The sequence below is a fragment of the Tenrec ecaudatus genome, chromosome 18 (genome assembly GCF_050624435.1).
Source record: "Tenrec ecaudatus isolate mTenEca1 chromosome 18, mTenEca1.hap1, whole genome shotgun sequence".
Lineage (NCBI taxonomy): Eukaryota > Metazoa > Chordata > Mammalia > Afrosoricida > Tenrecidae > Tenrec > Tenrec ecaudatus.
The window spans coordinates 526,327-543,822 of record NC_134547.1 but is presented as its reverse complement, the minus strand read 5'-3'; the positions used below and the strand labels follow the sequence as shown (position 1 = coordinate 543,822).

Here is a 17,496-nt window from a genome sequence, read left to right as displayed (position 1 = left end):
ACGAGAGAAGAGAGATTGAAATCATGAAGTCAGACACATTTCATGGTAGAATGCTTACCTTCTGGATGGCCATGATCTTACCAGCCAGGTCTGCACACAGCGTGGGCTGAGGCGAGGTGGGGTGGAGACCCGGCAGAAAGCCCCGTTTATTACTAACCAAGGGTTATATCTACTTAGGGGGGCATGATTACAGGTAACCACAGATCACAGGAAGGGGCATCATAGGAAGGGGCTGTAAAATAGGTATAAGTGTGACAGGAAGGGGATGAGGTAGGGGTGTGCACATAGGAAGGGGAGGGACTAGAGGTATACATGTGACAAGAAGGGCAGACCCTAGATTCACGATGGCACCCTAACCGTGGCCACCCGTGAATGGGCTTGACCTCCCTGGATCTCCTCCAGAGAAACAATCTGTCCTTATCAGAAGAGAGTGGGCTCTACTTGTTGAAAACAGTGGTGTCTGCTTGCTCTGGATGGCTGATAACCTTTAGGGAAAATAACCCCTGACCTACTTCTGTTGACCTCCAAATGTATAGTCATTCGCCCAGTGTAGCAAACAGCAAAGTTTGGTATATATTTGGTGGAGACAACTTGGGAAAAATCTTTCAGTTTCCCACACTTATGGTCTTCCCATTCCATACTTTTTCCTCTCTGTGTGAGACACTCTAGTGTCAACTTTCCATTTAACTGTAATGAGATGCTCACATAGTTTAACTTGTAAGTCTAGTCCTACAAAGTAACAGATGTTATGCCATTTGCCCTCTGACAGAGGAGCCATATTGAATCATGTTAGTGAGCAGGAAATTCTGCCGGCCACACTGGATGTTTGACCCTCAGGTTTGCTCATACTGTGGTCTTGTGCAGCAGGGAAGTCTTGCTCACCTCCATGCCTGCTCCTGTTGTTTTGCAAAATCCCAGAGAATCACTTCTGAGGGTAGTAGACGTTTGTTCCGAGCAACTTGCCCGCTCCCTATTGTGCCACGGAAAGAAGGCATTTCTCTGCTCTCAGGCAGTTTGCATGGAAGGGACAGGCAAGTTCTGGAGAAGTAACACCACAGGCCTACAGTCCCCATGCCAGCATTGCTAGCCCGAAGGTGTACCCCTAGGACCCAGGTAGACAGTTCATCGCGATCTGTGTAGTGGGGCATAAGGGGACAAGCCCTGGGTAGACACTGCACGTAGGTGGGGCACTTGGGAAAGTGCTGGTTCTGCTCCATCCTTCAAAGTAAACGAAGCCTTTTTATTGGGGTGAGTATGAGGCCTCAATTGTGATGCTCCGCCAAAGGTGCATGCTGCAAAGAAATCCTCCACAGACAGCCTACGACTTCCCCAGCACAGCGGGGGGTGCCCCACAGCTCCAGTCTCAGGCAGCTCACAGGGACTCTTCAAGAGCAGCAACCGGAAGAAAGCCTCCCTGAAGAGCTTCACCCTGCACATCCGCCTGGAGGGAGGCTCTGATTGTCCAGCAGGCAGAAAGGCTTTTGGAGAGAAACCAGCTCTTGCAGCTCACGGGTAAAACTCACCCTGCAGAAATGGCCCGTGTGTGTAAGGACGGGGAGAAGCCCTTCAGTTGCCTGTCTGAAATGAAAATGCAGCGGAAAGTTAAACTCTGGAGAAAGGCTGTACAAGCGCATGAAGCGTGGAAATGCTTTTGGTCGAGCCACATACTAATTAAGCACCAGAAAGAACACACTGGAGGAGGGAGGACCTACTGAGCGTCGAGATTGTAGAAAAGCCTTCGGTGAAAGCTCTGCCCTGGCACGGCGCCGAGTTGTTCACACCATGGAAAGACCCGATGATACAGCAATTGTAGGAACGTTTTTAGACACCTGTGCCGCGTAGTTTGATAGCAGAAAGTCTACCTAGTAGAAAGATCATAGAAACACAGTAAATGTGGAAAGGTTTCAGCCAAAGCGCCCACCTGACAATTCACACAGGAGAAAGACCACGTGGCTGTACCAAACACAGGAACCTTTCACACAACACCCTACCCCTTATTCATTGTGAGCAAGCTCATGCCACGGGAATGCCACCTCCAATGCTATAGAAACGCCTTTAGCTATAGACCTAACTTTTACTAAACACTCAAAGCACGCACTAAGTAGGCCTGTATGCACGCAGTGCCTGCCAGGATGCTTTCATCCAGAGCTGTGCATTTGCTTAGCACACAAAAGAAGGACCTGGGAGTGCAGCAGAACACAGCTGTCAGTGCAGTCTCCTTCAGCACGAAAGGACTCCCCGCTCAGAGAAGCCCTGAGTAGTTTGTGAGATAGCTTCAGGCAGAAGGTAAACTTCATGCATGAGAACACCACGCCCCGGAGGAACTACACTACGTGGGCCATCTAGGTGATGTTTGCGGTCACATTACATACACATAGTGGACTGAAACGGTACAGGCTGTCAAGGCGGATAATACTTAACACACTAAGAGGATCGGAGACAAAGTTTACTCCTCCACAATGTGGGGTGGGGGCTTTATAGTAGCTAAAGGGTGGGACTTCAGAAAAGTTTGTACTCACAGGCTTGGGAATTGTGAGGTTTACCTTTCCCTCTGGCTCTGAAGGAGGAGTCATACACGAAGACCGCTCTATTGGCCTGTCCAGAAGGGGCAAAACAGAGGAGGCAAGGTGAGGCTTAAAAAAGAACTCCATAATCCTCAAAGATGGAGGGGAAACCTTTGGAATCTGTTATCCTGTTTTTCCTGCAGAAAACAGGAAGAGCTCTCTTACCAGTTCTCCCAACGTGGCCATTTCCCAGGTACCTTCTGTGACGCCTGCATTTTGAACAGCTAAATTCAGGACAAGCTGGAAGAAGCAAAAGTTTAGTAAAAGTTAGGTCTATAGCTAAAGGCGTTTCCATAGCATTGCACGTGGCATTTCCGTGGCATGAGCTTGCTCAAAAGCCACCAGAAGGGGATCCATCTAGAACCCCCTCACAGGGGGACAACTAATAGAAAAGTGGGTGAGGGGCAACAGAGGACGATGTAAGATATGGAAAAAAATCATCTATGACATAGGGTGAAGAAATGGGGAGCTGATATCAAGGGCTCAAGTGGGAAGAGAATGCTTTGAAAATGATGGCGGCAAATGTGCTTGACACACTGGATGAATGTATAGATTGTGATAAGAGATGTAAGAGCCCCCAGTAAAAGCGTTTAAAAAAAAAAAGTAGCCCTGCTGATGCCTTGATGTAGCTGTAAGAAAATAAACTTGTGTCTTCAGGCAGGAGTATGGTAATAGAGCAGCACTAGTAAACTCATGCACTCTCAGAACCAGAGTGTTCACAGACCTTAGGATTGTAATGGACGAAGAAAAGCCTTCAGACATAGCTCTTCCCTTGATAAGCGTGTGCCTTGGGAAGGCCTTTGAATTCAGGGATTGTGAGAAGCTTTTGGTGAAAGCTAGACCTTTGCTCAGCAAGTCAGTTCTTCTTAGTTCTTCTTACTGCAGTGAAAGGGCACCACTCACAGATTTTACCTTATTGAGTCCCAGAAAGTTTGTACGAGAGAAAAACCTGAGGACTTCAGTGGATGTGGGAAAGCTGCAACTCCAGCCTCATTCAACACCAGAGACTCCACGCTGGAGAAAGGCCTTCGTGGTGCAGGGAATGTGGGAGAGCATTTACCGCCATCTCTCCACATAGTAAACACCAGAAAGTTCACACCAAAGCAAGGCCGTGTGTGTGTGTGTGTGTGTGTGTGTGCCACAGACACATCCTTACCAGTTCAGCTGCCAGCATAAGTGAATCACTACAGGTGCTTCTGTGAATTGGAGTCGTCCACGTCATAGGACGGCTCTGATTGGCTAGATGTGAGTAAACAAACATTCAAAGCCCTGCAGTGTCAGCGGGGTTTGAATGAACAGCGGAGGGGGCTCAGCAAGATGTTACACCTCGCTGGGGTACCACTGACCCGTGTATAAGCCAAACCCCAGTTTTTCAGCACATTTTTGTGCTTATACACGAGTATATATGGTATATTTAATAAATATAGTCAGTTCAGCTATAGCCAGGCTTTTTCTCACATACTCTGCACCAGTTTCTCTTGAATTTGGGCATATTTTTAGAGAACAGTAGGCATGCTGCTGCATTATAGATACTGTTATTTGCATACATACTTTGTTTTCAGAACAGCAGGTGTAGTTATCAGGGATTATACAAGGGAGCCTCAAGAAGTTTGTGGAAAACATTTTTTTCTTAGATATGCTTAGAATAGTAGATAATATTTTCATCGGAAAAGTTTCAGTCTTAAATTTTGCTGGGAGGTCATTAATTGCAAGATGAAATTCTTTTCTCATTCCCTACCCTCCATGCTATCAATCCAATAATAGGAAGTATTAATCATCTCAACTAGGTTACTTCACCACTTACTATATATACTCCTGTGTAAGCAGAATTTTTCAGCCCATTTTTAAATGCAGTTTTGTGGTACCATTAGGTGCCTCGGCTGATATTGAGTCGGCTTATACTTGAGTATATACAGTAATTTCTTTTTTTATTAATGTTAACAAATCCCCTTTGCTGTCCTGTGCCCTCTGCTTAGGAGCTCTGGTAGCGTAATATGTTGAGTTAGGCTGATAACTACAAGGTCTGCTGTTTGAAACTACCAGCCACTCTGCCCGAGAAAGATGAGACTTTTTACTTTTCAACAGTTTTATTGGCATACAGTTCAGTAGTTCAGTCACATTACAAAGAGCTGTAAAATCATCACCACAATCAGGTTTAGAAGATTTTCTTCATTTTTTTTACACAAGTATTTTTGTGATTTTGATTTACATCTATAAGAACAAATGAAAGTGAACATCTCTTCACATATTTGATCATTTGGGTGTGCCCCCGCCCCCATATATCTTACAACTCAATCATATCAAGAAGAATTTTACAATCATTACCACAAGATTTCCAATTCAACAACTTTTACGTGTATAATTCAGTTCCATTGATTCTATTCTTCATGCTGTACAAGCATTGTTGAAGTCCTTTCCCAAACTAGTCCCCCACCGTTAGCATAACCTCAGTGCCCGCTGGGCTCTTGCACCCATGGTAGCCGTAGGCCAAGCTTGGCTTCTTGGCTTCGTCGTTTCCTTGAGAAGATACTCACTTGTCAACACTTCCATCGTTAAGTCACTTTGTAAAAGAGGTTTTTATACGTCATCACAATCTGTTCTAATGCTCCCTCCCGCAGATGAGGCTTTCAGCTCCTGTACAGATGCCCAGTCTCAGTCACTCTCTATCTATAGGGTCACTGTTGTTGGAATTGACTCAGTGGCAGGTTGTGCGTGTAAGTGATCCTCCACTTTTAATACGAGAGACCCGTCTCCAGGTCCCCCACAGGCATTGTGGCATGTGTTTTTATTAAGAATGTTGAATTACCAGAATGAGCTTGTGTGTGCTCAAATTTGTATATACAGGATCATCTTAATTAAAGGATAAAAGCAAACACACAAAAATAGAAGTGGACTTGGGGAAATGTGTAGTAGTTTGTTTGGGGAAAATGTAGAAAAGTGAAAATGTCCAATTTTGTGTGTGTGTGTGTGTGTGTGTGTGTGGCCAGTGTGGGAATGCCTGGAGAGAAAGCCCCACTCGTTGGGCCTCACTGGAAAAAGGTTATATGAATCTAGCAAGTGTGGGAAAGCTTTTTGCCTGAATTTAACCTAACTTGGTACCAGGAAGTTAATGTGCATCCAGTGTAGAAGTGCTTCCAGTTGCAGCCCCTCATCTGAACTGGAGAAATATCTTGAGTACAGGTACTGTGGAAACACTTTAGTCAACTCTGGAACCTTGTTTGGTATAAAAGAAGACACAGGCGGCCAAGGAGCAGCTTTTGTGAGTGAAAGCTCCACTATAAATTGAGCTCAATGCTCCGTACAATCCCCACATTGAAGAGTTACGGGAAGGGTGTCAAATATATATGAGCCAGCCTTCAGCGGGGACACTGCACATGGTGATTTGCCTAGACATCTGAGCCTGTCTGCCATGCTCACCTCCTTGGCTACACCTGTGGGGAAGTTACCTCCCACATGCTTGGGGAAGGTAGCCCTGTCTAGGGCTGGGTTAAACTTTGAAATGGCCGTGGGATTCTGATGGAGTGTCTCTGGGGGGGTTTCCAGGGACGATTCTTCATGGGTATTGCTATATCTGCATGTGGCTCTCATGACTTTGTTAATGAGCCCAGGGATCCCCACACTTTGAAATGCCTGTCTTGAACTGCCCTGAACTAAAAAGATTGGGTTGACTCAATCTTTTTGGACTTTGAATTTCTGTTTTATCCAGTTAGTTGAACACAAAAATGATGGAGCAATATGATAAGAGGGTAGCAGCTTTAGGGAGCACCTCACAGCTTCTGCCACAGGGGACACAGTGAGATGGCAGGCTCTTCCTTAGGAAAGACTGAGAAGCTCAGTAGGTTAAACTTGTGACCTAGATGCAGGGTTAGCTGTAGTCCAAGAGCTCAGAGGCTCTAAGTTGGACCCTGGGTGACTTGGAGCAGCCAAAAGAGTTCTTGTTTCAAAAGGTCATTTAAAGAGCTCTGGTACAGATGCTACTTCAGGTGGGCTGTGCTTGGCCAGAAGTCACGACCCTAGAAGACTAGACTTAGTAGGCATAGTTCCTGGTGGTATTAAGAGTCAGTAAAGGAACACTGGGTGTAAAGTGATAAAGACTTTTGTTGTTAGGTGCCGTTGACCCAGTCCTAACCCATAACAACCCTCTGCACAATGGAAGGAAACACTGCCTCGTCCTGCGTCATCCTTACATATATTCCTGTGCCTGAGCCCATTGATGTAACCTTTGTGTCGGCCCATCTCATGAGGGGCTTCCTCTTTTTCCCCTCCCCCTCCTCCTTTCTCAGAATGATGTCCTTCTCCAGGGACTGGCTTCTCTGACAACATGACCACAGTATGAAAGACGAAGTCTTGTCATCCTGGCCTCTAAGGAACATTCTGGCCATACTTCTTCCAAGACAGATTGGTTTGTCCTTTCAGCAGCGCTTGGGACTTTGTTTTCTTTTCCAGCACCACAATTCAAACCTATCAGTTAAGAGATCAGAAGACACATTGCACTTGGTATATCTGCTGCAAAAAACCTCTTTAGAGTCCTGAAAAGCAAAGGATGTTACTTTGAGGACTAAGGTGCACCTGACCACAGCCATGCTATTTTCAGTTGCCTCATATGTATATGAAACTTGAATAACGATTAGGGAAGTTTATGTCAAAGTAGATGGGCTGTAAGCCACATAGCATGCTTACAGCTCTATCATGTTGGCTATAGCAATGTGGAATGGCTGTGTGAAGTCTTGAATGCAGACCTGGATTCTCTTCTGGACAAGATCATGATCTGAGCGAATGTAGTCTGTTTTCTGGAGCACTTCCTTGCCTCCCCTGAGCTGTCTGCCTGGATACTGTTACAGTGCTGAGGGGTCCCTGAACTTGAGAGGTGAGTCAGGAGTTGTGGAGGTAGCATGGCTCCCTTGTGACCTGAGCAGCCATAGCTTTTGTCGCGCTTCAGTCCTCTACTGCCAACACGGAGCTGGCCCACTCAAGGAGCAGGGAGTGAGGTTGAGTTTAACTTAGGTTATTCTCTGCTTTGTCTTGCCCCAGGAGCTAAAATACCCAGGTCTTACAACTTGAATGTGTTTTCCAAATATTAAAGAGGAGGTGTAGGGGGAGGTGCTAATCTTGGTTACTGGTTTTGGCTTCTGGACAGAGAAAACCCCTCCTGGGATGCTTTCACACACAGATGCTGAGCATCCATCACCCCTCCTTCCCTCCTCTCTCCCCCAGTAATTGGGAATGCCATTGCTTTCAGGACCAGACCCTCCTCAATTTCTCTAGCCTCGTTCTCTAACTGGTGACCACCTGTGCATCTCAGCTCTAACTGCAAGGTGACAGAGGGAATCAAGAGTCCCAGGAAGTTTCAAGAACTTGAAATCACTGCAAGCATTATAAAGACTGGCCTCCAGGCTTGGGGGTCCTCTGGATAACCCAGCAGCAGTGACCAGATGCAGTGCTATCTCTTGGAGGCAGGACCCCCGCTCTGCAGTTAGTTTGAGGCCCTGCACAGCTGCAGCCTAACCATTCACAACTCTTCTTCCTCCTGAGATTGTGGAGATTGCTAGGGACCCCTAGCGTCACAGTTCCCCAGGCCCCTTAGAATGAAATCGAAACCTGAAAAAGATGCAGAGGCCTTCAGTCCTCATCAACTCTTCTCCTTCCCCATGCTCGTCACCACAGCATAAAGGAAGCCGCATCAGCCACAGGGACTTCCAGATCCAGACCTGTTCAGATAAACTCTTGTGCTGGGGTTCCTCTCTCCATGAGAGAGAGAAAACAACAAAAAGGCCACACATTCGCATATTCTTCCTTCAAAAAGAACAGGTTTAAAGGGTAAAGAAAAGGCCTACACAATTAAAAAATAAAAGTCTAGCGGAGAGGGGAAAGGAACAAAAGGAATGAGCTGATTCCAGGAACCCAAGTGGAAGGCGAATTTTGAGAATGACGAGGGCAACGAATGTATAAGGGTGCTTTACTCAATTGGTGTATGTATGGATTGTGATAAGAGTTGTATGAGCCCCAATAAAATGATTTTTTAAAAAGTCTAATGCCAGGTAAGATCAAATAAGAACACCTCATCATCTCTCACTGAAGACAGCTATAAAACAGAGCAAATGTACAGAGAAACTGTTGGAAGATTCTGAAAAGTAAGTAGCACCCAGATTTGGAAAGAATAAATTCGAGTGCCATTTGTCATTGTGAAAAAAAGCGGTGAGTCTGTTTAGAATTGAGAACGGTTTATTATGGCGAAAGAGCCTTTTGCAAAACAGAGAAACAGTCAAAAAGCTCTTGCACAAAGTATCCATCTCTGAAGCGACCATGCAGAGTTAATAAAGATAGAAGCCGCAATTAAAACGGAACATTTGGGTTCTATTTCGCCATGATTTACAAAGCTGTGGCAACAAGATCTTGGTTGACTTCTTTTGTAGGAGTTGCCTGCCTTTGTAAGAGTGGCTCTGGGTGACAGAATTTTGACTGAATCTGATGTTTCCTGTGACAATTTAAAAATATAGATACAGGTATCCTAAAGTAGGGTTTACAGACTTTTTGAGAACCAACTGACCACCTGAATTACACGGTTCCTGGCACATGATTAGATCAAGTAAGCACCAGAGGCCAGTTTCTGATGTCAGCAACATTGCAAGGTTTTCTTAACAGTGGTCAAGGGAGCAATAATGGAGATAGGTCTTCAATATATTGGTGAGGTCTGCTAAAATATAAAAGCAAAACGTTTTTAAAAAGTTGTTGAACAAAAAGGATCACAAGTGAAAATGCCAGGAATCAGAGGGTTTGAATAAAGAAAAGCTACCGGCATCTCTCACTTTGGGGTATGCAGACTGCGTGTACATTTCTCTCCAGTGGTCTCTGCAACATCTAGGTATTTAAGGTCAGCAAAACCACATCTTTCTGTAGAACTGCTCCTGGCCAGGTCAAAGATCTAGTGGAAATTTTTACAGACTAGGCTGCATTGCATGACCAAAAAGCACCACCAAGCTCACTGCCAGCTAGGACATGCCTACTCTTAGCCGCCGCCCTACAGGACAGGTTAGAACCATCCCTTGGGTTTAGGAGGCTATGGGAGGAGAAGGCCCTGTCTTCCGCGCATTGCATGACAGAAAAGTACGAAATGGAGTCTCAATACAAGCAAGGATTTGGCATGGCTTTAATTAGAAGTCAGCTGTGTTAAGAGTTTCCATTTTTAGAATACTCTTCCTCACAGCACGTGGGAGAAAGGCGGGGCTTTCTACAAGTCTCGGAAACTCGGGGCAGTTCCACCCTGTGCTGTAGAGTCGCTATGAGCCGGCATCGACTGATGGCAGAGGGTGTTTTACTTTCCTCGTGATACTCGTTGTGAGTCCTGTTGGGCTGTGATCGGCATGGGCTGAGGTTTGAAGCCAGCCACTCGCAGGGGGAGAGATGGGGCGTTCTGCTCCTGTTAAGTCTCGGAAATCCACAAAGGGGGGAAAGGGGTGGTGGTTGTCGCGGAGTTGGCATCAACTCTTGGATTTATACTATCATTGAGTTTGTCCGTCTTTTTCCCTCTAGTATCCCCAATGCCTAAGGGGTCAGTGGGACAAAAACATGTTTTTCCCCCCAAGAAAGAGGGAAGGCAGATGATGTGCATCATGTAGACAGCGCGTGCCGTAAGACAGCGAAAGTGAGCGTGGCTGAGTACATGCCGGGAAGAGCGTGTTCTCAGGACTCCATTTCCCAGCGTCCCTCGAAGTGACTCTTGTTCGTTGCCATGGAGATCGGGCTGGGAACCGGGGGGCGGGGATCGCCATTACCCAGAAGGTTCTGCTCGAGCGTTCGCCGCGCGCTTGGGCCAATAAGGCCCGGGAGGGGGCTGGACTTCCGACCTTTAGGGTTGTCACTTTGCAGCCGGGAGCCGGGGCCACCCCAGCACTGGTGCTGGGGCGAGCTGGGCGGGTCGGGCGCTAGGGAGGCTCTGGGGGCCTGAGAGGCGAGCAGCGAGGAAAGCGCCACGGAGGCCTCGCCTGCCTCTCGCCCCCGTACGCGTCTCGTCACAGCACACGCGCCTCCGCTCCCCCAGCCTCAGTTTCCCTCGCAAGTAGGGTAGGGGGTTCCCTGGGGTCGTCTTGTGCGCTCTCCACGCCACGTGCACTCCCGGGCCCCTGCAGCCGCCGGGAAGCAGCGTTCTGCGTGCTGAACGACAGGGGTACAGGCCCGGAGTGGCTGTAGGCTGGGTGTCGCCGGTGCCTCTCGGCCTGCCTCTGGTATCCAATGGCAACGTTGGCGCTGACGCACCAGTCGCAGGTGAGTGCCGGGAGCTCAGGACTCCCACCTCCCGTGGACTGGAGTCCCCACTGAGAGAGGGTTTTTTCTAGACGTCTTTCTCTTTCGCTGCTCGGGAGAGACTTCGGTCCCTTGGCCTCAGGCCAGTGGGCTGTGCAGGAGTGGGATTCCCCGCTTCTGGCAGCCCGCGGTGTGAGGTCTGGAAGCTCCTATTTTGAGAGTGAGGCTGAATTGAGGCAGGGCAACGCTGTTTGTCTGGAAGAATGGGCGGGGCGGAGGAGCTTTATCTGGGGGATCCCGTTGGCAGGTGTGGGGGGGGGTGGGCGGAACACGCTCGGAGTTAGACTTTGGAAAGTAAGCATCCCAGCTGTGGCTAAGTGGAGAACCGTCGGGAGGTGGTGTAGGAACCATCCTGGCGAAATAGCTTTAGTGTGGGACAGATACCTTGGTTTGACTCCTGTGTTGGAAGATACCCCGAGGGCACTGTTTTCTGAAACAGCTGGGCCAGTAGGCAGATGGCAGCTAACTGCTGGAAGAGAAGGGAGGCCTCGTGCAGTCCCTTACATTATTGAATTGAGCATATCTGCATTAGGACCATCCAATGGTCCTGGACCCAGCTGCGTTTTGTTGGGTTGAGCATGGGGTCTTGGTGCTCCACTCAGTGGCACCGAGAATAGCAAGCACTAGGGGCAGCCATGGATCTTCATTAAGGCACCAATGATTGGGAGGCTGTACGTTTGGGACACCGCCTTTTGTGCTCCAGTTCATTGAAGACACCCTTGCACAGGAGCCCGAGTGAGTGGCATGTCCCTGGGCAGGTGGGGGGACCTCTTCCAAACCTTGGACTAAAGTGGCTGCCATGCAGTATTCCCTTGTTCTGTTTGCACAACTGCCTCTCCCTGTACAGGTAGGTTCCACGTGAACACAATGAAGTGTTCCTGAATTCCCATTCTTCTCAAGGCTATCCATAGTTTATGATCTACACAGTCAAGTGCCTTTGCATAATCAATGAAACACAAACATCTTTCGGGTATTCAGCTTACAGCAAAGATCCGTATGATATCAGCAGTGGTGTCCCTCATTCCACCTTGTCTTCTGAATCTGCCCTGAAAATGTGGCAGCTGCCTGTCAGTGATTGGCTGCAACCACTGGATAATCTTAAGGAAAATCTTACTTGCATGCAATATTAACGACATTCCATAATTTGCTCATTCTGTTGGGTCACCTTTCTTTGGAATGGAATCAAATGTGGGTCTCTTCCAGTCAGTTGGCCACATAACTGTCTTCAAATTTTCCTGCAATAGATTAAGTGAATAATTTCAGTGTTTCATCAGCTTACATTTCAGTTGGTATTCCATCAATTCCTAGAGCCTTGTTTTTGGCTAATGCTTTCAGTGCAGCTTAGACGTCTTCCTTCAGTTTCATTGATTCTTGCTCATCTTACCTCTTAAAGTATTTGAATGTAGACTAGTTCTTTTTGGTACAGCGACTCTGTATTCTTTCCATCTTCTGATACTTTCTGCATTGTTCAACATTTGTCCTTAGAATCTTCCTTTTTTTAATTTAATAAATAATTTTATTGGGGCTCATACAACTCTTATCACAATCCATACATACATCAATTGAGTAAAGCACGCTTATACATTTGTTGCCCTCATTATTCTCAAAATTCACCTTCCACTTGGGTTCCTGGAATCAGCTCGTTTTCCTTTTTTTCCCTCCACCTCCCCCATGAACCCTTAATAGTTTATAAATTATTATTTTATCTTATCTTACACTGCCCAGCGTCTCCCCTCACCCATCTTCCCATTGCCCATCCCCCAGAGAAGAGGTTACACATAGACCCCCGAGATTGGTTCTCCAGAATCTTTCTATACTGCAATTCGGGACTTGAATTTTTTTCTTCGGTTCTTTCAGTTTAAGATAAATGGTGTGTTTTCCTCCTTTTCGTTTTCTAACTCTGGGTCTTGCACATTTCATTATAATATTTTATTTCGCCTTCTCCAGTTGCCCTTTGAAACCTTCTGTTCAACTCCTTGAACTCTTCATTTCTTCCATTTACGTTAGCTCCTCCACAATTGGGAGCAAGTTTCAGAATCTCTGATGTCCACTCTGATCTTTTTTCTTACCCACATTTTCAATGATCATTTGTTCTCTTTGTGTGTAATATTCTTGATATCATCCACAGCTCATAAGGTCTTCGTAGATCATGAGTGTTCAATGAATGCATTTAATCAGTTCTGGAGATGTTCTGTAAATCTGGGTGGGATAGTCACAAGATCGTATTTTGGTTTTCATGGACTTGTTTTAATTTTCTTCAACTTCAACGTGAATTCACATGGGAGCAGTCTGGACTGGCCCACAGTCAGCCCCTGGCCTTGTTTTACCTGCTGATCCTGAGCTTCTCCATCATCATTTCCCAAAGATGTAGTCCATTTGACTTCTGTGTATTCCATTGGAAGAAGTCCATGTGTATCTTTGCCATTGGTGTTGTTGAGAAAAGGTATTTACAAAGAAGTCATTGGTTTTGCAAAATTCTGTCATGCAATCCCCAGCTTTGTTTATATCACCAAGTCCATATTTTTGACTACTGTTCTTCCTTTGTTCTAATTTTTGCATTCCAGTAAAAAATTTTAATGTATTTTGATTGCATGCTTGATCCATTTCAGACTGAAGATGTTGGTAGAATTCCTCGGTTTCTTTCTTTGAAGAATAGTTATATCAAATTCAAACTGAGTTTCCTGTATGTGGATAGATACTATTGTATCACAGGCAGCGTTGTACTTCAAGACAGATCCGGAAATGAGCTTTCTGACAATGAGTAGATGAATGTGACTCCATTCCTCTTGAATTTGTCATTCCTGGCATAGTGAAACCATGTGACTAATTCAAATGGCCATTTCAGCTCACAGTGCTTAGGATGTCGATTTTTATGAGGTCCATTTCATTTTTGATGCCTTCCAACTTTCCTAGATTGCTACTTCGTACATTCCAAGTTCCAGTTATTGATAAATGCTCACCACCGTTCTCATTTTGAGTCATGCCCCATCTGCAAATGAAGGTGCTGGAGGCTTTTCTCCAACCGCATCATTGTGGTCGACTCTCCTTTGGGAAGGAAGCTCTTCCTCGGTCCTGTGTGGAGTGCCTGGCTTCCCGAGGGGCTCATCTTCTGATACCCTGACAGGGTTCTGTTTCTATACATATGGTTTGCAGGGGCGGACTCCTCAGAAAATGAAGAGCCTAGTCCTTCTTTGTGGTTTGCTCTTAGTCGGCAAGCTCTGCTGAAACCTCTTCATATTGGATGACCTGCTGGTGTTTGAAACACCAGTGATACACCTTCCAGCAACACAGAAGCCACTGAACACAAGAGAAGACTAAGTGGCATGGGGCAGCTCCTCAAGGAGAAGGGGCAGCATCTGAGGAACGTCAGGGGGAGTGGTTGTTGAGATGGGGAGCTGGGTTCTGGATCACAGAGCTCAGACTTTGTCCGTCCTTCCTGCCACTGCAGGGTTTGGTGACCTTCGAGGACGTTGCTGTGTATTTCTCCCAGGAGGAATGGGGACTCCTCGATATGGCTCAGAGAGCCCTATACCGACATGTGATGCTGGAGAACTTTGCACTTGTGGCCTCACTGGGTAAGGCCCTGGCTCTTCTGTGTGAGAGATGGTTGGTACTCAGCTGGTTTCCTGCGTGGACCCTAACCTGGTGGCATGGAGTAGCCACCAGGTGGTGAGGCAGAGGGTAGGGCTGGGAGGAGGCCCTGGCTCAGTGTCTTTTGGGGCTCAACCATTCCTTTGGCACCAGCAATACAGTGGTTACCCAAGGGGACCACTGGGCTGTTCCCCTGAAGTGCATGGCTTCCCATGGGGTAACCATTGGGTTTTCACAGTTGTACAGCTGACATGAATTTCCCGCCTTCTGTTGGGAGATGAATTGCCCTGAACAGGGCCCAGCTCCTCTTCCTGCCCTGTCCTCTCCCACAGGGCTCTCGGCCTCCCGACCCCGCGTGGTCATCCAACTGGAGCATGGCAAGGAACCCTGGGTTCCCAATGGGAGAAATACAACCCTGGTCACAGCAAGGAAAGGCCAGCGGAGGCCCAGCCCTGGTGAGTGGGGGCCGGAACCAAGGGTGACCTCGGTACTTGGACTTGGCTGAGCTTGTGTGTCACCTTTCCTGTCTCTCTCCGCTGCCCCACCCGGCTCCCTCCTTGCCCTCCACCATCAGGTTTTCTTGGGAGCTCATCTTGGCTGTCATGGGAGGGTGAGCTGAGGAGGGCTCGGGGGCTGGATTCAGATGCAAGATCACCCCTTGGCCACAGTTCAGAGCACACCTGGAGGGCTATGTGGCTCCAAGCCTTCCACGTTGTCTGTCACTGTTTCCTGAATATTTGCTGTGACTACACGTTCCAGGCAGTGAGAACACAGCCCTGATCAGGACCGCCTGGCCCTGCCATTAGTGGGAAGAGATAGTGGGGAGATAGGATTCATGGGTCTAAGTCTACAGCCTGAAGGGTTGGTCAGAGTAAGGAGCCTAGGGCAGGTTGCTGAGGGCCCCTGGTTGGGCCTGCAGGGAGCGCTGTCTAGGACCAGCGAGCCCAGAGCCTGGGTGCCATGAGGCAGTGAATGTGCCACCCAGCCATAGTGCTGACTGAGCCTGGCAGCTGCTGTCCTCCCACATTGGAGCCAGATGGGATGCTGCCCCTGCCCCACACTTGGGGCCATGGGGCTCTTGTCTCTGCTGTGGGCATTCCAGTCTTGTCACAGGATATGCCTAGGCCCCTGCTCCTCTTCTGTAAGCACAGTTAGCTCCCATAGTCCTCTTTGTCTTGCCCGTTTGATCTGCCCTGGCAGTCCCCTCCTGGCCATGATGACCCAGCCAACAAGTACATCTCTGCTTCCAGGTTCCCAGTGCCCAGGCATCAATGGAGAGGTTTCTGGAGATTCGGCATTACTGGGGCCTTTCTTGGACGGTACCCCTCTAACTAGGCCCCCGCCTCCTCGAGTTCCCTCAGCTGGCACCTGTAACCTGGGGCAGGTGAGCCAGCAGAATGCTCTGCCACCCGCGGAGAGGAAATCCACGGGGGTGTCAGTCATCTACTGGGAGCGGCTCCTCCCAGGCTCCAACGACGGAGCAGCTACCCTTGGTTTGCGCCTGACTGCCCCACTGTGGGCTGCAGGGGACAGCCTGCCCAGTGGGAGGGTCCGCACAGACCGTCGGGCACCAGGGAAGCTACCGAAGCCAGACTTGCGGCTGCGGGATCCCCACAAGGGAGTCTTCCAATGTGTCCCAGGGCACACTGGCGGTGAGCTCCCACTGTGCGGGGAGGATGTACTGGCGCTGCTGACTAGTGACACACAGGCCCTACCTACTAACCAAGAGCCTCCGGTGGGGGACGCCCTGGGCGAGGCCCTCCACGTGGTGGCTGGCCTCCCACCTGGGGACAAGCCTTTCGAGTGCAGGGCCTGCAGCAAGGTGTTCTTCAAGAGCTCCGACCTGCTTAAGCACCTGCGCACGCATACCGGCGAGCGGCCCTACGAGTGTGCAGAGTGCGGCAAGGCCTTCAGCCAGACGTCCCACCTGACGCAGCACCAGCGCATCCACAGCGGCGAGACGCCTTACGCCTGCCCGGCCTGCGGCAAGGCCTTCCGGCACAGCTCGTCGCTAGTGCGTCACCAGCGCATCCACACGGATGAGAAGGCCTTCCGCTGCAGCGACTGTGGCAAGGCTTTCAGCCACGGCTCCAACCTCAGCCAGCACCGCAAGATCCACGCGGGTGGCCGGCCCTACGCCTGTGCGCGTTGTGGCCGCCGCTTCTGCCGCAACTCGCACCTGATACAGCACGAGCGCACGCACACGGGCGAGAAGCCCTTCTCCTGCGCGCTCTGCGGTGCTGCCTTCAGCCAGGGCTCTTCCCTCTTCAAGCACCAGCGTGTGCACACGGGCGAGAAGCCCTTCTCCTGCGAGCAGTGCGGCCGTGCCTTCAGCCACAGCTCCAACCTCACACAGCACCAGCTGCTGCACAGCGGGGAGCGGCCCTTCCGCTGTGGCGACTGCGGCAAGGCCTTCGCCAAGGGTGCCGTGCTGCTCAGCCACCAGCGCATCCACACGGGTGAGAAGCCCTTCGTGTGTCCGCAGTGTGGCCGCGCCTTCCGCGAGCGCCCGGCCCTCTTCCACCACCAGAAGATACACACCGGCGAGAAGGCTGGGCGGCGGCCCAGGGCCCGCGCCGGCCGCCCCCCGCAGCCCAGGGCCTCTTCCACGGCACCCTCAGAGGCTGCTCTGGGGAGAGAGGCCCATCCTACTGACCCTCTGGCCTGAAGCCTACACAGACCTGAGATCACCACGGGGACCCTACAAGGGTGCAGCGCAAGGAGCCCTAGCCGGCCACAGAAAGCCTTCCGCCTGCAGCGTCTATGGCACGTGAGGACTGAAATGGTCGTTTGGTCCAGAGCTTACACCTTCTCCATCCTTAAAGAGGTCACGCTGCAGAACAGTTATGGGCAGGGCAGCCAGGAAGTACAGGTGGCCAAGAGGAGGCTTGCCAGGTGGTGACGGGGTGATGTCCTGGGGTTTTCTGGGTCAGGTGGCAGACTGAACACATTCCTCTCACTTGGCTGAGAAACCCCACTAAAAGGAGGGAAGGGAAGGCTTAGGATTCATAAGTGATGAGAAGATGACGAAAAAGAGGTC

The 17,496-nt window shown here is 49.2% G+C and overlaps 1 protein-coding gene across 4 annotated transcripts in view; it reads left to right on the top strand.

Moving 5' to 3' along the window:
- The window catches only part of LOC142431494 (uncharacterized), a 34,816-nt gene extending 17,685 nt beyond the window's left edge, over positions 1-17,131 (top strand). For 3 of the 4 annotated variants that reach the window (XM_075536476.1, XM_075536475.1, XM_075536474.1), the window contains 3 exons: positions 14,314-14,440; positions 14,789-14,911; positions 15,707-17,131. In XM_075536476.1, the coding sequence (XP_075392591.1) occupies positions 14,377-14,440; positions 14,789-14,911; positions 15,707-17,124 (1,605 nt within the window). In that variant the 5' untranslated portion in view covers positions 14,314-14,376 and the 3' untranslated portion in view covers positions 17,125-17,131. Of the gene's footprint in view, positions 1-10,421; positions 10,827-14,313; positions 14,441-14,788; positions 14,912-15,706 lie in introns of those variants that run through there. The other variant, XM_075536473.1, reaches the window with a different exon arrangement.
- The last annotated feature ends 365 nt before the right edge of the window (positions 17,132-17,496 follow it).